Source organism: Thermobia domestica, chromosome 10 (genome assembly GCF_964235325.1).
Source record: "Thermobia domestica chromosome 10, izTheDome1.hap1.1, whole genome shotgun sequence".
NCBI classification, from domain to species: Eukaryota; Metazoa; Arthropoda; class Insecta; order Zygentoma; family Lepismatidae; genus Thermobia; species Thermobia domestica.
The window spans coordinates 111,193,847-111,216,651 of record NC_137463.1 but is presented as its reverse complement, the minus strand read 5'-3'; the positions used below and the strand labels follow the sequence as shown (position 1 = coordinate 111,216,651).

At 37.5% G+C, this 22,805-nt stretch overlaps 1 protein-coding gene across 3 annotated transcripts in view; it reads left to right on the top strand.

The window, feature by feature from the left end:
* Window positions 1-22,805, top strand: part of LOC145662657 (P protein-like) — a 115,017-nt gene that overhangs the window by 22,636 nt on the left and 69,576 nt on the right. For 2 of the 3 annotated variants that reach the window (XM_081728452.1, XM_081728451.1), the window contains exon 3: window positions 10,408-10,545. In XM_081728452.1, the coding sequence (XP_081584578.1) occupies window positions 10,408-10,545 (138 nt within the window). Of the gene's footprint in view, window positions 1-2,513; window positions 2,658-10,407; window positions 10,546-22,805 lie in introns of those variants that run through there. The other variant, XM_081728453.1, reaches the window with a different exon arrangement.

Below are 22,805 nucleotides of genomic sequence, written 5' to 3'. Positions count from 1 at the left end.
TCCCGTACACACTTCGTCCTGAGACGCTTGCGAATTGTTTTGTTTGCAGTTGGCGTTGCGAGATAGAATTTGTGACCAATATCACAATTTTCTTGACACGCCAATTGACGGATCCCCCTTTGGCACTATGGGTCTCACTTCGCTTGCTGCCCTTCTCCTGGTGGTTTTCGTGGGTGAATGTTTCACAAAGGGAGCTTGTGTGGAACGGGCCGCAATAGTTTTCACAGTAGTCAATCGAGTGTCAATTCATTCTCCCGACACTATTTCACAATGCGTACGTACGAAAACTTAGCATGGAAAAGGGCCAGTATATAACCCTCCCAAAACAGGTTGATTTTCAGCGCCATTTGATAACACTCACTACCAACACTCACGCATCTATAAGGTCAGCGTCAGACACAACACTGCTCCCAGCAGCAAATCCATAATTCCAGTATGATACACCAAGTGGCAGCACCAAATAGAAAATTGTCATATATACGGCGAAAAACCTTCTGAACTCTCCCTATAGAACATCATCTCTGTGCTTGGTTCTGATAACAATGAATACTCGTGATATAGAAGAGCCGTTCCGTACCAGCTTTACTCATGATGTTTTAGTGTTTATTCACGATTATGAAGCGATACGAGAGATTATTGCTATTATGCGAAAATTGAAATATCAGAAACGAATGGGAATATGGTGGCTCAGTGGTAGTGCTCACAGCTGTCACAATGGGTCTCTAGTTCGATCTTAAATGATGAATTTTCTATTAGACATGTTCGTGTGTTTTCTCGTAGTTCTCCTGCTTCCTCCCGCATTCTAATTCTACCAATTCTTTCATAATCGTTCACTTTTATTAATGATCTGTCTTTTTGGCCTAAAGGACATAACGCGTAGGGTATTAAAGATTTAATTTGTTTTACATAGTGAAACACAGAACTGAAGCCGAAAGATTTTATCAGTACTATTCGTAAGGAATTACAAACGATTAAAATTTTCTTTTCTACAGTAAACGCACACGTGTAAAAGTTTACCTGTAATAGGACTCTTTTGCGTACTTCGAAATTTAACTTAAATTGAAATTTTACCATGACCTCAGGTTTGCTGCAAACGTAAGAAAATATGTAAAAATGAAAAAAAATGTTTAATAATACTGTAATGCAAAAACTCAACTACATAATATGCTGTATAAATAGGATACAGATCTTCATATTCCCACAACGTCGATGGTAATAATAATAATAATAATAATAATAATAATAATAATAATAATAATAATAATAATAATAATAATAATAATAATAATGACACTGTGGCTCAGTGGAGCTGCTTCGTGGCTAAGCGGTTAGCGTCCGCGCCTTTGGTGTGGGAGACCCAGGTTTGATTTCCGGCGAGAGTTCATGTGGTTCGGATTCCACGTTAATCAGCAGGTCCACGTCTCATATAGCCTCGCTGCTGAACGGGATGTTAAACTTAAAATCAACTCAACTCAACTGTGGCTCAGTGATAGAGCGCTTTTCTCTGGTGAGTGGGATCCCTGGTTCGATCCCCGCCTAAGTTAGTTTTGGGGGAAAACATCGTGTCCGTGGGTTTTGTCCCGTTTCCTTCCACATTCTCATTCCACCAATTTTTCCATCATTCACATGCTTTATCATTCTCTCCCTTAGCCTAACGGGCATAATCGTAGAACGTTAAAGTGAAAAAATATAATAATCATAGTGTAACGGTGATACGTAACTAGTTCACATCTCACCTACGAGATTGCTCCTAAAATTAGTGTTGCCCAGAAGACGAGATTTCAAGCTGTCTAACCTCAAAAAGGAGTGAAAATGCTTTCTTGTCCCAAACAAGTATATTTGTTTCTATTAGAATAGCTCTATCTCGGCTCATATCTTGGACGACGAAAATTTTGTCTCGTCTCCTCTTCTCGTGGGCAAAATAGACTTCAGAAATTTAATAGTACTAGTTTCTTCAGATGTAAATTACTCATTTTACTCATATTACTTGTAAATTTTACTCATATTAGGAATTTCTTATATAAGGATGACCTTATATATATCGTATTTACGTAACTTAGCGACTATCTATATGTCTTGAGTCTAAAGAAATTATAGCCTATTCCATTTTTTGATTGGGCATGTGGAAGTCAAGCATGTAGGCTATTAGTAAACTACGTACTGTATATAAGTCGTGTATACTTATTTATCTTTTAAATCCGCACCGGACTTAATGAACTACCGTCTGCATTATTCAAATTATTTTTTATCCTTTTGGTAGACCTCAGGTAAAAGTGTTTTATGCAAATGAAGGGTACTTCCTGAGTCAGTCTCCTTGGTCAGCCCTTGAAGAACTGATCGGAAAATTCCTTCTCTTTTACTTTCCTTAGTCACGTGCATCTATATCCGTATAATATCTGTTTACATGTTATTTATGTATTCATTAATACTAAATATAGAAAGTTAAAAACATAATACCATCTGCAGAAATCCAATTTATTCTAGTTTACTCTGGTGGCTTGAGTCTCGCAGAAACAATCAGTTCTATATCATCTGCCGAGCGCGCAACTCAAAAAGCTATCAGCCAGAGGAAACAGAATGGGTTGCCTTTCTAAGCGAAGGCTCAGCCGTCAAATGAGTCACACTCGGAAACGAAAGCTTTCGCAAGTTTACGTAAGGTCAGTATCATTCACGTGTTGCTTATCATTGATCCCCATTTTAAAAAGATTCCAATTTATCTATCTAATTTTAATTTATTTATTTATTACAGTTTTTTTTTAAATTTCAAATCGTCATTTATCTCCCTTTTTAAAAGCTGTTAGTTCATAATAGTTCATAGGATATTTTAATACTTTATCAACAACGTGAAACAATTTTAATTACACGTACAGATTAGAGACCTGCACGGGCCGAATTTTTGGCCCGAGCCCAATCCAGCCCGAATGTACCTAGGCCCGGCCCAGTCCGGGCCCGAAAAGTTTTGGAGATTTTCGGCCCGAGCCCGGCCCGGCCCGGCCCGATAAGTTTTTTAAAATTCTTGGCCCAAGCCCGGCCCGGGCCCGAAAAATTTTAAGTCTCATTTTGTAACATTTTTCAAGGGCACACTTCTTCAACGTTTGCCTTTATTCTAATTATTGTTTAAAGAAAGTGAATGATTATTAAAGAATTGCAATTAATTGGCCCTAGCCCGGCCCGACTTGAAATCAGTGTCGGTCCGCCCAAGCCCGGCCCAGCCCAAAGAGATGAGTCGGCCCGCCCAAGCCCGGCCTGTGGTGCTGGTCTCTAGTACAGATGAGAATGAAGGAATTATCGATAGGTAGGTGGTTAGTTCTTTAAATTAATTTATTTTATTTATAATCACATGGCTGTATTTGCAGTTGTTTCCACCGGGAAATTTAATTATATCAGGCTTAAACTTCCTCTCCCCTCACTTTGTCTCAATTAGGGATAGCCAAAATTTTCCCGGGATCGAAATTTTACTTTCCGGATTTCGGAAAAATTCCGAAATTCGGAAAAATGCTTTGAATAAATAAAGTTTGATACATAAACTGAAGTCATTAAATGGTGTCAGAATTTTTATTTTTTCAGCTGTCCATTGATTTGTATGGGGAATTATTTTTGTATATTGTATATTCGAGTATACTAAAATTTTAATGATTTGATTTTACTGACTTTGCCTTCAAATCTTTTTAAATATTTCTTTCTTTGTGGAAATGATATTCTGATCTCTATTATTTTAATAATCAATTTAATTTAAGGATTAGTATTAGGATTTAGATTTCTGGACTTTTGGCACCAATAGCTGTGTTAGCTCATCACGTATGAGGAGTAACGTCCCTCGGCGATCAAACTGCCCAAGGAATTGGGGAGGAAGAAAGGAATGGAGAAGGAAGGAAGCGGCCTGGGACCGTTACGTTAGGTAACATCCTGGCATTTTGCCTGGTATGAATGAGGAAAACCACTCAAAATGGATGGCCTGTAAAACTTTTATAGAAGGAATCGAACTCAGAACCACTCTCAGAAAAGGCAAGAGCGTTAGCAATAACACTATGTGGGGATATATATATGAAAAATAAAATATTTGAGTTTTACGTCCCACGGTTATGCCGGTTAGGCTAAAGGAGACGGTGATTATGAGAAATGAATGAAATGGTGGAATGAAGAAAGTGGGAGGAAACGGGAGAACCCGGAGGAAATTCACACACACGGTGTTTGTCCACCACAAGGTTCACTTGGAGGGAGCAGGGCATGAACCCGAGACCCCATGCACCAGAGGTGAGCGCTCTAACACTGAGCCACCGCAGCCATATATATATAATATAGGATGCTCCAAAATGACCTTTCGAACTTCGATCGCGTGTAAATTAGCAATGGGAATAAATAGAAAGGTGCTGCTTGCGGCATAATGTTCACACACACATGAAGTTTTACTAGAAGTTTAACACAGGTCACTGTGTACGTCATCTGTAGCTCGCAGGATATCTAAGTGATAATCTAGTTCTGCCCACGTCCGGCCTAACATGTACTCCGTAATGTTTTCAAGTGCTGCGCCGATGCGAGCTCGCAATTCCTGCAGGTACTGTGCTTGACTCTTGTAGACCACCACCTTCACAAAATCCCAAAGAAAAATTTTAGTGGGGTGATTGGGTCCTCCTCGACCAATTCAGCAACCTGGAAATGTCGTCGAAAGCGCTTCTAACGATCGCGGCCCAGTGAGGAGAGGACCGTCCTGCTACAGCAGGATATCAGATTGCAGGTGTTCGACCTGTGCAAATGCAAACTGTTCCAAAATGTCCAAATAAACAGTCGCGGTGATTGATGCTTCTTCAACGAAAAGAGGCTGCACCACGTGGTCATAGATCAGACCACATCAGACACGTTTACCTTTGGACTGCCACGCACAATTTCCCGGCTCATATGGGGGCTCTCCAAGCCCCATATCCGGACATTGTGTCTATCCCGTAAACATAAAAGCACACTTTGTTCGAAAATATCACATTTGTCAGAAAGTTTGGGACCTGGTCGATGTGATTCAGAATCTCAATTACAAATGCTTTGCGCTTTGGCCTGTCATCAGGTTGAAGCATAAGCAGCAGTTACAACTTGTAGGCATGCAGCTTCCTTCAGTCAAGTTGATAAAATGCTGTGTACCATGGTCGATGGTAGCTGCAACTGTCGATACGCTTGACGGACTGATTTGATTGGGCTCCAGAGAAATTCCTGTTGCACCGTGTTCCACATCTGCCTCACTCGTGCTCGAACGCCCAGAACTCGTCCTTTTCATGACACTTCCGGTTTCCTTGAATACCGTATACAACTGCCGGATATTCGGATGCGACGGGGGGGGGAGGTTCTTCAGTAGCGCGTCCGGAAGCACCGCTAGTCCTGAGTGGCAGATTTGATATATAGCCACCATTCAATAGTATTGAATCAATACACTGTGCCATCTCCCGGGGGTAGTCAATTTCGTCAATGCGCCACCTGCAAAGACAAATATATATATATATATATATATATATATATATATATATATAAGAAGAGAGATTTGTTAGCAATGTTGCTATAGAACAAAACATTAGATGTGTGTGAACATTATGCCGCAAACCGCACCTTTCTATCTATCGGACCGCATCTTTATACGCGATCAAAGTTGGAAAGATCATTTTGGAACACCCTGTGTATATATAATGTAAATTCATTGCAAGAAATCTTTGACTAAACTTGAAGAAGTAATGAGTGAAATCATATACTTGAAATTCCAGTTAATTTCCAAGAAAACAGGCAAATGATTGCGTGTAAATTAACACTAGAACGGCGGTGTTTTTGATACTCCCTAGAACGGCGGGAGTGGGTCAAAAATGACCCATTCCATTTTTATTAAATATTTGTATTCTAAACCACTAACATTTATTGCATAATAAAACGTGACTTTCATTCAATAAAACAAAAAACTTCTTTGAACTCTAGCTTAATATTTATCGATCAATGTGTTTTTTGCCAATAATACAAATTTAAGAAACATGCTATTTTCTATGAATATAATATTATTAGAATGATATTATTGAATGTATTGTATACAATGTCAGTTTATTATATAGTAATGTTATATATCATTCTAATTCCTACATAGTTATTATTCTTAGATAGTTTGTTCAAGCACATGACCTAACTGAACTAAACTAACCTAATCTACACACATCTAAACTTGCAGTCTTACACAGAACAAAGTTCAGTCACTCCTCTACAAGGAGAAGGATCATACAAAAACATTTTTCGCAAATAAAAACGTGACGTATTACACAAAAAATATTTACTAATATGGTTGTAATACCATCTATGCATTTCTATAACTTTCCTCTCCCTATTCAGCATTTGTGGAAACACATAACCTAAAATAGCATACACAGTCGTAAACTTGCAGTAGTTCAAACCAGAAAAAGTCAGTAGAGTGACTGTTTTATAAATAAGATATGCTAGGTTCTAATCATGAAAGCTCTGACATGAAAAGAATGGTAAACTACCTGTTCTTTCGAACAACTCCGTCAGAGATTCTACTTCTTTGGTTGAAATATAATTTATCGAAACATACGAGAAAGTAAGTTGTCTCCCATTTAGACCTCTAAACTTTTTGGTTTCGGTAGGTTCGAAATTTCTGGTTACGCCACATGCTAGTAGTCTAAGAATTCTTTGCAGCGCCGGAAATTGAACTCGGGATCCCTCAATCCGTGCTCAGCCACGTTCACCACTAGACCAACGGGGCGGTCATATAGTGGCGATCACAGTGAGAACTTCGGCCTTCTTCTCCCAACCCGTCTGGTATATAGGAACCTTGTCCCAACCCGTCTGGTCAGCGTGGGAGCAGTAGACCAAGTCCTCCCTCCGGAGAGAGGCGTCATCCAATAGTGGATCGAATATGGCTGTGGTTTATTATTATTTATTTGTGCTATAAACGTCTTCTCATGAAACATTTCAACATAGTGATACCAGAAAAAAACACACTAGCTATATATTTTCACAATAATATGCGAATTGTTTGCATTTTGTTTGTTAAAATGATTGAAATTATTATGAATATTTTGTTACGATGTAAGACATATAATTTGTGTTTAATAATAATAATAATAATAATAATAATAATAATAATAATAATAATAATAATAATAATAATAATAATAATAATAATAATAGTCTTACCTATTTTACGACGCTTATTTGCAGAAGTATGGTTTTCTGTGCTTATCTCTTCCTTTTTCAGTATTTCATCCGAATCATCATATTCGTTGTTATTCGGCAGGTACTCTTCATCTGAAGAAATATCAACGCATTCAGCGTCGGACTCGGCCTCACTTATATAATTGAAATTTGCAAGTATTTCATCCAGTGTCATCAGTTTCTTGCTCATAATGATGTTTGAAATAGCACATCAGTCCGAAAATAATGAGATTCTCCTAATCAACAGACTTTCTAAAGTATTACTAACTCCAACTAAACTGACAAAATTTCTGAGAAGCTAGTCTTGAACACGAGGTGGAATGGGAGAGTATTATGAGAAAGAACGGTCGCAAGGTAAAAACGCTAGCCAGCAGTGTTGCTACAATGCTACAAAAGAGTTGGGTCAAAATTGACCCACGCCGCCGTTCTAGTATAATTATTTGTTATTTCGAAAGGCAAAGTGTGGATAAGAGTGATACTTAGTACAAATATTTCTTCAAGAGAACGAGTAAAAGTCACAAAAATTCGATCCGATTCGTAAGAAAATAGAAAAGTTGTTAAAACGTAAAGTTCGAAATGGGTAAAAAATGACCCAGCCGCCGTTCTAGTGTTAATGGGCTAAAAGTTGCTCAGGTACTCAGGATTGTTAACGAAAAGTCAAGCAGCGTGTTGCGTGTCTTTTCAAATAAATATGAGCCCAAACAGTTGTATCACTTAATTATGTATTCTTATCAAACTCCTATTCTCTGCAATACAAGATAAGAAAATAGTTTCTCAGAGTCCAAGGCCGTTTCAAAGGGGATTCCGTCAAAATCCTCAAGTGTACTTCGGTTAAAATAGAAAACTGAATTTAAATCAGTTTTCTAGTTTCTCTAATAAGAAAGCTTATTTTTCTTAAATCCTGCGAAAAAATGAATGACGTGAAGTTTTATGTCCCACGTTATGCCGGCTAGGCTAAAGGAGACGGTGATTATAAGAAATGAATGAATTGGTGGAATGAAGAAAGTGGAAAGAAACGGGAGAACTCCGATGAAACCCACGCACACGGTGTACCACGAAGTTCACTTGACGTGGGCTGGGATCGAACCCAGGACCCCAAGCATCAGGGGTTAACGCTCTACCACTGAGCCACCGCGGCCCCCTCTTAAATCCTGCGAATCTGTTTCCTAAGTACGATTATATATATAAATACTGATACCGATGGATTATTTATATATATACTAACACAGGAAAAGTCATATCTTTGCTGAAAATTAGTGAAGGGGAGAAATTGCTAATTCTTATTTTTTCTTTGCGTTTTGTTGTGTTTTTCACTCTAGAAACGAAATATAATTATGATTAAATTGTGCACTAACTATCTTAGTTTTCTTTTTACTATTTTAAACGAGTTTCAATATTCCTCTTTCCTTGAAAAGAAGATAAGGTTACGACTAATCTATATCCAGCGATACATAAATAAATAATGTGCAATTGGAGGACTATTAGGGCTGTGCGTTATCGACAAAATATCGAAAAATATCGAAAATGTAAAATTATCGCGCCATCGAAAATATCGATGAAAAACCGAAATCTAAATACTAAATCAGGGAGCAAAATTTCACTCAGACGTGCTCGCCAATGCAAAAATGATGGTCGCCAGTATTTCTCAGGTACAAATTATGAGCCCCACATACATCAGGACGTAACATTTCAAAACCAGGCAATTAGATTCAGGATAATCAATTTTGAATTCGACAATACATATACATGTAAAAAAATATCTTGCCTTAAGACTTCACGTTTGTTTAGTCTGCACTGAAGTACCAGTTGTCGATTGCAGTTTTAGGATCAGTCCTAAAGTGAAGAACCATTAATGGAAATTGTCAGCAAATCATGGAGTGTGTCAGTCTTGAGGGAATTCCTGTAGGCAGTCTTAATTCTGTTGAGTGCTGAAGCCTCTCTCACATGAAGCAGTACTCACAGGTAAAACAGCACAAAAAGTGACAATTGGAAACAAATTTTTGAATCTCATAATGAAGTTTTCGATTGAGGGTGGGAAAGGGGGTGCAAATTACAACGTTGTGAAGACTTCACTTTCTGTGTCCATTGTGAAGACTTCACATTTCGTGTTTTCTCTCACCCAGTGACAATTATTTTCTTGCCAAACAGAAACTCCTCATTCCTGTTACTTTAGGCAGAAACCATTCCTACTGAACAGTGGTCGCCAGTTTTAAACTTCTAGTCGCCAATGGCGACCGGAAATTTGCACCCTGTACTAAATAGTTACAGAGAAAGAAATAGAAAAAGAGAGGAAGATGTTACTCGACGCCATTATAATCGTTGTTTATTGAAAACTATCTATGTAATTTAATGTGATACTTAACTAAACACTGTTTCAAAAAAGTCAAATTTTCAATTCCTTGTAACTTTTGTTTTTCACTTGTTCGAAATACGTCGTATGATGATCGTAGTATTCGACTCTAAGGTACTTTGGATGTGCATCATTCTATCCGGGTCACTTCCACATTTGTTGTTGTAGAACCCTCTAAATTTTGTTTTTTCGATGTTTGTAATACTGTAGCGTCCTTAGACTGCAACACTGTATAATAAGCATAAAATTGTATGTAAGTTTTAGTTTAGATGTAGATTTGACGTAGTACATGTAATAACTTGACGTGGCGCCGTTTGAAAAGATACAACTTTATGTTGGATTGACAATACTGTTAACTTTGTGTATCACAGAGTATGTCAAACAATGTTCCCTTGCGAATATTTACATGCTACAAAATTTCCGACTTTTTTATTAGTCAAGATAAATAGTCCACCCTGTATTTATACTGTATATGGGATTGTCAGCATCCTTTTCATGTGGGCAAGGGAGTGGAATATTTTCTCTGGCCGCTTCTGTCGACGTAGCAAACTTGTGATGTTTCAAGATGGTGCGAATTGATAGTAACTTTATGCGAGCACAAACTTATGAGTTGGGCTATGGAGTTTAATGTGATGAGAATCGTAAGGCACGGTTTTGAAATTTAAAGTCAATACTACCACTAGCCCAAGCTGTATGGTTGTGTGTCATTCATAAGTAAAGAAGGAAGTCCTTTGAATTTCCACGTCGGTCAGCTCAATTTTGTAGTAGTAGTAGTACGAACCTCATATTTCATTAGGTGCATTAGGTATTTGCCGTCAGAGAAAATTGCATCGTAATCAGTTATTTTTCTTTATTCTTGCTTTCAGACGAGATTCTTCATGCTCATTGGCTGCTCTCCAAATATGGAACAATCTTCCTGATACCATCAAAAGGGATCCTGCACTCTCATCATTCCGAGAAGGATATGAAAGGCACTTCAACAGATCTACCCCAAGTACCAGCAGGTAAGAACTTTAAATTGCAAGTCCTATATGTTGAACATGCAGATACTACTGATCAAGTTGGCATTTTCGAAACCGAGATCTGTCAGAATAAAATTTTGCACATGTGGTTAGACCTCCATATAAGCCAAGCAGAGCTACTTAAAAAAAAAAAAAGCATATAACTGTTTAATACTATTTTTCTTGAAGGCTGTATTTTGTTATTGGAAAAAGTTTCTTAGCTTACAAGTTAGTTATTATCCAAACGTATTATTCTTTTTGACAAGCCATCTTCACTACAGTCAATACCACTATCAGTCGCATTCGTTCCAAGATTACAGTAAAAAATTTGCAGTATGTGCTGAAAGTCACATTATCGTTATAATCAATCACAACGTCAATCCAAATGACAGAGAATCACAGTCCTTTGCAAACTATAGCTCATACTAGGTTTTGTTCATCATCAGTGAACTTCCGAATCTTGCTTTGGTTCCCGCAAGGATGTATAAAGGTAACCAAGAAAGTTCTGTAGCTTTTTTACCCACCACCTTTGAACATCGATATGTCATCTAAGAGGTACCTGAAAGATCAAAAATAGTCCCCGACAGAATCGACGACCTTCTGCCAACGTTTCGAAAGGCCATGGATTCCATCGCGGTAGAACTTGGTGGCTCGAGAAGCAAAGATGGTATCAAGTGCATTTTGCACCTCTACTAGGGATTCAAATTGCCTTCCTCTAAGGTTATTGTTCAAGGAATGGAACAGGTGATAATCGGACGGTGCAATGTCCGGGGAATATGGCGGATGCAATAGTGTTTCCCATGCAAGGCGTAGAATAGTGTCCCGGGTGATCGTAGCCACGTGGGGCTTAGCTTGTCCTTAAACAGGGGGACTCCTTTGCGATTCAGAACTGCTGGCTCCAGAGTTTTAAGTTTTTTCTTGAACGAGGCTCAACTGCTGACAGTAGTACACAGTTGCATTGATGCTCTGACCAGCTGGTAGCAGTTCCCTATGCACGATGCCGCGAGCAGTCCACCAAATACATAGGAAGACCTTTTTCTGGTGCAGAACTTGTTTCGGTTGTTTTAGAACCGGTTCATGAGATGCTAATCAATGATGATGGCGCCGTGGAGCTTCGTACAGGACCCACTTCTCATCACATGTAAACACCCTGTCTAGAAATGTCTTCTTCCTCAGACGAGACAGCAAAGAAACACAGGTGTCTGCTCGCGTTTCCTTCTGTCCCAGAGTCAAATCATGTGGGACCCATCGACCTAACTTCTCAAGTTGATGGAGGTGCTACCGAATCGTTTCTCCACTCACACTGAATTGTAGTCTCAGTTCCTCAATGTCTGGTCACTGTGCGCCTCAATTGCTGCCTGAAGATCTTCATTTTGAGCATGTGTTGGTATTCCGGCACGTGCTACGTTTTCGAGTGTTTCGTCACAGTCCTTAAACTTGTTAAACCACCACTGCACTGTCCGCGTAGTCATGACACTTTCACCAAACACCTGTCATATCTTCCGCCCCGCTGCAGCGGCGTTTGACCCCAATTTGAACTCGTACAGCATACGCGCCCTTATGACGCTCTGTGGGGTCCCATGTTCACTCTGTCCTTACGTAAGTTCACGGTGTAATTGAACTGCTACAACCAGGTAGTATGTTGGATATATCCACACCAACAACTGAGTTTGCCTTATCTCCATTCGCATTCAACTCAGGGTGTGAGGGCCATTTGAACACAGACCTCCACAAAAAGCGACATAACTTTCTTGGTTACCTTTATAAAAATGATTCCAACTCTTATCCATACACAGTACAACATGTCAACATCAACAGTGCTTACAATGACAATGATTTACCTAGAAAATGATTCAACGTTTTCATCATGGTTCTTGTTGGCTTAATCATTAATTAATGAATTCCAAAGGAAAATGATCTGATTGGGTGATACCAGAAGACCCGAGTGAGCCAGTAAATTCATTTACCATGACCTTATTCATCTTCATCCTGAAGATCATGTAACTAGAAGTAAGACTCATGTCGTGTTTATATACATATAATATTATGGATAGCTTGAACTTCTTCAATTGTAGCAGAAAATACTGTTTGAGCATGTCATAGTAAATGCTCCCTATTATTCTTACTGAAGAAAAATAGATTGAACAATATTTATTCTACATTAGTCCGCACCATACCCTCACCTTAAGAATACGAAAAACGATAGAATGTACCCCGGTAATAATATAAACCAAGCTCTTTGAGGGAAGTGCAAAAGTATTATTGGTGGACCCTTCGATGGCCTATGGCTAAAGCGCGTACTTTTGGTGCATGAGGTCTCGGTCCGATCCCCGATGGAATAGCATTGAATGCATTAACAGTGCTACAGAAACCCATATTAAACTACAAGTCTCATCCTATGTAGTCCATTGCTGATAAATACTTGCGAGGGACATCATCATCCGTTTCCTCTTTTTCTTATTTCAGCATTTTTTTTTTTTAAATAAACATTCACTAAACTTCTGCTCCTTTAGAATAAAGGGTAATAACGTAAATTAAACATACAGTATCACTTCATTTTCTAAAGACGTAAATACAGATCTGTGAATCAGTAGTATTGGTAGGGTCTGTTTGACTCAGAAAATGAAATGAAACGAAACTTCTACGTCATACGATTATGCCCTTTAGGCTAAAGAAGACGAATGGCTAATAGAAACCAATGAATATGAAATAATTGGTGGAATGATAATGTGGAAATGAATGGGAGAACCCCGAGAAAACCCACGGACACTATATTGTCCACCACAAACTCGCATGGCTTGGAATCGAAACTGGGATCCCTCACACCAGAAATGGACAAACTATCATTGAACCATCGTGTCCCTCCCCGACTGAGAATAGGATTCAATGCCACTCACAGTACGTAACTGTAGCGATGAACGTTTGAGTTATCTTAAGCCTTCATTATTAAATATGTTGACAGAACTTATCAAGTTTAGTCGGAAGTCAAACTGTAGCCATATTTTGTCTGGCAGAAAATAGAGGTTGCTAAAAAAAAATAAAATAAAATAATAATAATAATAATAATAAAAGCAAGACATGTGATAATAATATAGGTTATATTATAATCTTGTTCTCAGGTAGTGGAAAACTACCATAAATCTTTAAGTACATAGATGGATCACGCCAACCTCTCGTAAACAAAAGAGCATTGAACAAGATATCTTGAGATGCGAACTTGATATAACACTGTTTCTTTTGCAACATTGTACGATCAAGTAACAGAATATAAACACTACACAGTTCATAGAGATAACGAAATAATATGATTTTCTGTCCATCCGACATAAGTGTTGGTCGCAAAGGCACGTTGATGTTATATAACATAGCCTTTTATGATCGTATTTTTCCTACAGACTATATGTTTTTTTTAAAAAAAAAAAAAAAAAACTAGCTATCGTTAGTTTGAGCGTCAACAAATACTTCAGTCCGTTTGAGGTGTTAGCAAATAGACTTCGCTTGATAACCTTCAAGAATCTCGCACCAATCTTGTTAAACTATGAAGTGCCCGGTAACCATGTTGACCAAACTGATAAATGAATAAACTTTGCTCTGTTCGGTGACGTACGCATTAAAATTTAGGAATTGAAAAGGACCGTGCATGTAAACATCTTTCCGTAACAAAGTTAAAAAAAAAAAAAAAAAAGAAATCTTTATTTCTCAACAACTTTCAGTAAATCCTCGCTAACTGACGCACTTGAATTCTGGATGTGTCAATTCTACAGCACAAATGATTACTTCTGATTCCTCAGAGAGGAAATACTTTTTCGTTAAAATGTTCTCTAGAAAGAACCGGTATCACGCTATATTGTCTATTGTAGGTTAAATACATTTATTAAATGAGGATATCATTGTTTGCTCAAAACTAGAAAGCTTTTTAAATCGATGCAAGCTAGGTGATAATTTTGTGTTTGTTCGAGAGTTCGGTGAACACATATCTTGCCAATTCGCTGCTTTACAGGTAAAGCATTTGAGTACTTCAATTTGTTCTCTGAAGTATACAGGTATATGTAAGGAAGGTTCTGAGTTTTTTTTTTTTTTCTGATTGCCTCTTAAAACTACTAGGGCTTTTATTCTAGGCACAAATTTTGTTTTACATAAATGTTTCTCTCTACTAATATATTCATCACTGCGTACTTTTACACAATGTTAATTGAATCATTAAGAAAATGAAATATTTCAGTTTAACGTCTCACAATTATGTCCTTTAGGCTAAGGGAGACGATGATTGAGGCAAGTGAATGACGATGAAAAATTGGTGGAATGATAATATGGGAGGAAACTGGAGTACCCCGAGAAAATCCATGGAGATTGATTCATTGGGAACACGCTAGTGGACCTTATAAGATTGTAATATTAATCTATCTATCCGTTATTTCATACAATAACTCTTGAACGAGAGCTAATTTTTCAATTCTATTTCTTTTAATAGATAATAATAATCATCATCATAGGTATTCTGTCATCATTGGCATGTCACTTACTGCGACTGAGAAGCTTTCATGCTCCATGGTCTTCCTCTAACCTCTTCGTCTTCACGTGCGATTTTTCTGTTTTTATATCATATTCTGTTTGTAGTTTCTTTCGCTCTCTCCCTCTCTTTCCTGCCACCATACCCCCTAACACGTACTCATGATACAGCTCCTTTTTAGCCAATGTCCCAACCAGTTGTTTATTTTCTTCTTCTTAATAATATCTAAAATCTATAATAATAATAATAATAATAATAATAATAATAATAATAATAATAATAATAATAATAATAATAAATCTATAATAATACCTTCATTTACTCCTACCATTGCTAACACTTTCTCATTCGTTTTACGATCGACCCAGCTCATTCCCTCCATTCTTCTCCATACTCACATTTTGAAAGCTTCCAGTAATTTTTCATCATTTTTGCGTAATGTCCATGTTTCTAACCTGTACAGTACAATACTCCACACGAAGCATTTTATGATTCTTTTTCTCAACTCTTTATTCGAGGTCCCCAAAATAGTATGTTCTTGTTCCTAAGGCTTCTTTTGCCATTCCTATCGTTGCTTTTATTTCACGTTCACATTTCATATCATTACTAATAATACTACCGAGGTATCGAAAACTAGTCACCTGTTCTACTTTCTCAACTCCTGCTTTTGTATTTGGCATCGACCTCTTCGATCCAATCACCATGGCTTTTGTCTTTATAACATTTTCATTCATCTCATATTCTTCACAGCACTTTCTCAAGTTTTCTATCTAACATTTTATTGATTTTCTCTTCAGATTGTGCAACAAGCGCCATATCATCTGCAAACTGTATACACCTAATCATTCTACCTCCTAGTGAAATGCCGTCTTCATTTTGTAGGCTCTTTTTCACTAACTCTTTTGCAATAGATAGCAAAAACGATTATCACGGCCGAATACGCTAATTCAATTAGTCTGTTATCAGCTTCACGGGTAACAGTGATTGTCCATGTCCGGTATATATTCACAAATGCAATTCACGTAACGTTAAACCTCAAAACGTTTGAGTTACGGCTATCACAAATAATGAGACGAACATATTTAAATATTCTTAACCCTTATTACAAGCTCAAACCTCAAAAGTTCGCTCATAAATGTACTTTTATGTGATCTTATTTACTGTCTTGAACAGAGTTTAACGATTTTTTTCTGCGGTGGGTAGGACGATAGGACCTACTTCCAACAGGAGGAGGATCCAAGCTATTACACTATGGATTTCTATGAGACAAGCATCCTCACCGGGCATCTGAAACCCGGGATCAGAGATGTCCGCTCGAGTAGGACAGAGTGTGAGCCTATTTGAGAATGGAGCCACATTGAAGATAGCAAGCGTGAACCTGATTGAGATTAGTAAAAACATTAAGCACTTCGACTATAGTGAGCCTAAGATAGTGTGAACCTCATTGAACTTAGTGGATGAGAACCTTATTGTAGACAAGTGAGCCAAAGTCTTTAAGGAATTGAGCAGGATTAGAATAGCGAGTTATTGGGGACAACTTTCTGCATGGATCTAGCATCATGAGGCAATTAAGGAGCTACTTGAATTATAAGAGGTGCGAGCGGTCCCGGGTTTGATTCCCGGTGAAGCACTCGGTTGAGTGTAAATGCTTTTTCAGGCCAGTCATCCTGAATGAGGTTTTCCTGGGTTTTCCTCATTCACACCAGGCAAATGTCAGAGTGCCACCTAACATATACGTCCCAGGCCGCTTCCTTCCTTCCCTTTCCCCGGATAGTGTACTCGTCGAGGGAAGTCATCCCTCAAACGAGACAGGTTAACACGGCCATAGATGTCGAAAGCCCAGAAATCTAAATCCTAAAATCCTTGAATTATAAGGTAGCAGATGTTGATCTAGAAAGTGAGAAAATTGAATTGCATTTAAGTAAGGAAGGGCCGTATGGTCAGCTAGCCATAGACCAGTGAATTTCTTTCTTTCTTTCTTTCTTTCTTTTTTCTTTTTTTTTAAGTTTTTCCTATTGTTATGCACAGATTTTAAGGGAGGCGATGATGATGATGATAGATTATAATGGTATGACCAAAATAAAAGTAAATGGGAGAACCTCTAGAAAAACATGCACATTGTGTTTGTCCACCACAAAACTCCACTTGGCGGGAGCTGGGATCGACTCAGAGGTTACACGCGCCAGAGGTGAGCGCTCTACAACTGAGGCACCGCAGCCCCCGATAGAATAGCTATCATACAGTGTACTAAAGAGGTGGTGGTACATGATTGTGCTCATAAATGCGCACGTGAATAACTTCAATATTTACTACAGCATGATATAAACGTTACAAATCTACCACTTTTCATTTGATGGGCAGAAATATGCGAACAGCGTTTACATACTTGATGTTGAAACGTACGATCATTTGTTTTTTGCTTATTAAAGATTAGCGATCAATTTCAGCACCGAATTTAAAACGGAATCTGAACCACCGTAATGACTTCAAATTTTGATACTCACTAGGAATTGGAACCACGTGCACCGCAACACAAGCGGGGAGGGCCCAATCATTTGCTCCTTGTAATCTTTTAATCTACACTCTACAGAGTGAAAGATGACGTACCCCGGTATATCTTGGTTCTTAACGTATTTGTTTGCTCTCTGTGTGTGCATTGATTCGGCAACAGTTTTCCAGGAAACAGCTACATTATTGTTGTGTCAAGCAATATTTACATATTAACAAAAAGTTTCCTCACTACAAATAAAAAACATATGCTTTAATCTTGAACAAACGTATTTCCGATAAGACTTACGTTCTTCATTCCAAACAGAACAATAGGCAAACTAACAAAGTTATGTATGTCACCGGACAACAAGAAGGGAACAAAAATGTATTTACTGTACGTGAGTTCGTGTTGAAGGTTGACGTGCTAATATTTTTTAAAACAAAACAAAAAAAAAAAAAAAACTAGAAAAAAAGATACGCCATCATGATACCGTTAAGTTCTGCTGCGTATCAAGTCTTATAGAACGGTTATGTCCGTCCGTCTTATGTGTCGTATCAGGTATCAGAGCATAAGCTGAGTGATAGCGAGGATATTTTTTTTTCTTTTTTAATTGATTCAGCACCTCAAGAATAGATTCCATCTTCCATGTTAATCATCAATTAAGGGAGAAGTGGTACAAATAAAACAGTTTCCGGTTTCAATGTTAATTACCTTAGAACGACAACGATAATAGATAGCGACAAGCTTTTCCTTTCGGAATCAATTCAGTCTCTCCTAAACAAATGGCATCTTCATCCTTATCACTCTACTAAAAGCAGAAGTGATAAAAATTTACTATTACTTCTGGTTCCAAGTTTGATCTCTATAGAGCAAAACCGGTAAGATATATCGAGAAGCTGTTCCATGGGATAGATTCAGCGTTCGAATATTAGGTATAATCTCCTTCGTTAAACCTCTTTTCAAACCAGAAGTAGTAAAAACCAACTGTTTCCGGTTTCAATGTTGATTTCTATAGAATAAAATCTAATAGATAGCGACAAAGAACTTTTCATAATACATTCAGCGTTTGATACTATCTCTAATCGTGTCAATAATGTAAGGTGCGAAGTGGTCGAAGTTTACTATAATTTCCGATTTCAATATTGTATTCCATAGAGAAAAAAAGTAAGATACATCAAAATGAGGTATTTCGGAATTGATAGAGCCTGTCAAGAATAACTTTCATTTCGACCATCATATCTGTATATCAACCGAAAGTAGTGGAAATCTAAGATTTTAGGTTTGCACAGATCACAGTAGTGTAGTGTAAAGCGGTAATAGATAGATAGGAGCGATTTCCTAATATGAATTTAATACCGTAAGAATACGTTCCACCTCACTTGATTCCTCTATTGCAACAGGAAATGGTAGAAACATACTACTACTTCCCCTTACAGTATTGATAGCCATAGGACACTAGTGAGTTTCATTTCACAATGCGAAATTACAGTGGACTTCCAAACTATGGGAATTCAATACTCAAACTTGAAGTACATGGGGTCCCGGGTTCAAACCCTGCTCCCGCCAAATGAAATTTGTGGTGGAGAAACACCGCGTGCGTGAGTTTCCTCGGGGTTCTCCCGTTTCCTCCCACTTTCTTCATTCCACCATTTCATTCATTTCTCATCATCACCGTTTCATTTAGCCTAGAAGGCATAAGCGTGGGACGTAAAACTCCAAGATTTCATTTCAAAATTGAAGTAGTACATTTATAACTAGCCTACTGGTTGCAATAGATTAATAACATCAAAGATAGAACCTGCAAAAGAAAAAACATTTTCATATCTCTTAATAGTTTTTGCTCTACGGAAATCATTATTGAAACCGGAAATAGTTAGTAAATTTCAGCCATTCCGGTTTTGGTAGAATGTTAACAGGTTGTGACGATTTGCCTCTTGAGACCCTGAATCGGTTGCAGAAAACTGCTTGCCGCTATCTATTACCATTTTTGTTCCGTGGCTATACATAGTCAAACCGGAAATTGCTGATTTGTACCACTTCCGGTTTAAATAAATGATTAATGAAAAAGATACTCTTCAATCAATGCATCTTTGCACATCTCGATACCTCGTACTGTTTTTGCCCTATGGAAATCCCTATTTAAGTCGGAAGTAATATTAAGTTTGAACCACTTTCGATTTCGGTAGTGTTCTGGACGGTCATGATACGTTGTCTTGAGACCCTGAATCGTTTGAAAAAAAATATGCTACAATTTTCGTTCTATGACGATAAGCGTTAAAATCGGAAATTATTAATTTGAACCACTTCCAATTTGAATAGAGTGTTAACGGAGGAAATTGAAACTACTCTTGGGACAGTGATTCAATTGAAAAAATAAAAAAGCGATATCTCGACCGTTTTTGGTCTGATACATGTCGACGAAGGACGGACGGACGAAGCCGTTCTATAAGACTTCCAACACATGCACAGCATAGTTTGGATGTATGAAAGATCATATAAGATGGCTTTCTGGTATGGTATCGGTTCCTTCCAGGGCCGGATTAAGGGAGTCTTAGAAGGGCCGGGCCTCCAGATGGATAGGGCGTCCACTCTGATCAAAATCTCTATTGGCTATCTAAAGAATCATAAAGATACAATGATCATCATAAAATAAAACATGAGAAAACTATTGAAGATATTCCCTTAACTTTCTTACTGTGCTTTCACAGAAATGTATTAATCGAAGTCAGATGGAGCCCACATGTTTTTTTTTCTAGCCTCGGGTCTCCAGATGGGTTAATCCTGTCCTGGTTCCTTCCTGTTCTGGCTAATGACCCTCTAGCACCTTGTAGCACATTTTTGATCTTTCTCAAAAAGGAATATTTAGATTTCAGGGAAGTTTAACAGTAATTATTTTCTCGACAATGGACAACGAAAAGTATTTTTTATTGCGTTATAAAGTACTTTAGAGCTAGCTGATCACGGAAAAACACTTCCTTTCGATCATGTATTGGTTTCAACTAGTCGAAATTGGCAATTGAATTTCAGTCTGACGCTTACGTAAAACAATGACCGTCATATTTGTACGTCATCTATCGGTTTAGGGGAGATTATTCTGCTCAGTAGGGAAACGACTCAGAGAAAGATGGCATGCATGTTTTTCAACTATGACATTACTATCTAACTAATAAAACAAAGAATAAAGAAATAACAAAAATATAGGTTTGTTGAAAAATAAACTATTTGACTATTTGTTTATAGGTACTCGAATATCTAAGGACAAGGTTATAATGTACTAATTTGCAAGATTGTAAAGAAAGTATCTGTCTAATATAACTGATGTATTATTCAGCAATAAAGCCAATGCATTGAATTTACTAAACCACTTAAATATGAAACTAGTGTTCCTTCCGTACTATTGCACCAAAATCAGTGTCTATGGACAAAGTTACGATCATCCAAGTTTTACAGTTTTTTTAAGGCTGTAGGCTAATGTATACTACACGTATAAGCATACGGAGGATGTTGTCATGGTAATTTTATTTAGCATCTTTACATAAATGGGCATTGTTTACAGCCTGATTTAATACCAGGGCAGTCAAAAAGTTCCCGGATCGTTGTAATTTTGGCATTATGATGTAATCACAATCTATCTTATACAGTACAGTCCTCAGTTTTCTACCTACATAATTATGAATTTGACAATTGTGAACAGGTCACGGCAGTATACGAGAAGTGATGCTGGACGGAGGAATGTGTGGTGGGTGATTAGTTGGCGCGCAATGTCGCAGTTCCAGCAACGCTCAAAGATCAAGTACATGTACAAATTGGAGAAATTGCTTCAGAGAGTTTGATAGCCTTAAAACAGTTTAAGGGAACATTTTTTTTTTAAATAGCCTCAAAGGTACCAGTTTCGTAACCGTAGAAGACATCAAAACCAAACGTTACGCCCGAACTTCACAAAATACCAAAAGTGGATTTCGTCACTGTTTCCAGCAATGGCAGGAGCACTTGAGTAAGTTTGTGTGTGTTCTGATGATGGCTATTTTGAACGTGATTAAGTAAATGTGTACTTATATCTTGGCAATAAAGAGCTGCAACAACATTCCTGGAACTTTTTGACTGCCCTGGAATACTAATTAACACTCTTATGCTGGGGTCTTCAACTGATCTTAGGAAGCGAATCTTACTCATACTTAAGAAAAATCTACATCATAAAAAGCACGGTGATTTGATAGTAGAGTGCTAATTTTTGGTATGCAAGTTCGTCGTAGATAAGGTAAGGAATACCTTCAGAGAAAGCCTGGGAAACTTTACTCAGGAGGGAACATTTCTCCAAGTAAAAATAATATAAATTCGGTACTGAATTCAATACTAGAACAAAAATGGTAACAGATAGCGAGAAATGATTTTCTGCGAACGATTCAACGTTTCAAGACAACATATCATAACTATACAGAACACACTACCAAAACCGGTAGCAGTTCAAATTTATTACTATCGGTTTTGTTACTTTAGATTGAAAAAATCATAATTGGAGACTGTTTTCCCTCTTACATTTTGTTGTAACTTTGATAATAACAGAGCTACCATATGTCAGGGGACTTTTGACATAACCCTGTATGTCCTGTGATATGCAAAAGACAAGGACAAAAGCCGAAACCCCTTATTTGTCTTATTCCGAGTCGATGATTAGTTAAAAACAGGAGAGAACAGCAGGAACCACGTCAAAAGTAATATCTGACTGAAAAATCTATGAAATAACCATACCCGAATGAAATATAAATCACGAACAAGTGTTCACATCCCTAAGCAATGTGGAACTTCTATTAGAATGCAGTGACTTATTATGACGAGTGTTCCAATGTTAGTGTGAGGAAGCGGAGAAAGAAATTCCAAATTACTGAAATAATGGCGAAGAAATTAAAACGGACACGTGTCGATTTAAAGGGCATTTCTCAAACTTTTTGTCAAGCGATTTTTTTTTTTTTTTTGGTCAGAATATTCTATGGATCTCAATACTTATGTCCCTCTCGGAAACAAATTTATCAATTTCTAATGTTTTGAAAATATACCAGTATAGTTATATTTTTAAAATAGCACTAATTACTGTAAATTCCCTTAAATTTATATTAATAGAAGAAAATTCATATTATTATTATTAATAATTGAAAGCTATCAAGAACCTTTTATACCATTGATATGGACATAAATGTCATAAAATGTCGGTCCTGGTGAAAATGTGAATGATGTTTGCCTATGTAATTTCCAAGCTCTTGTAAT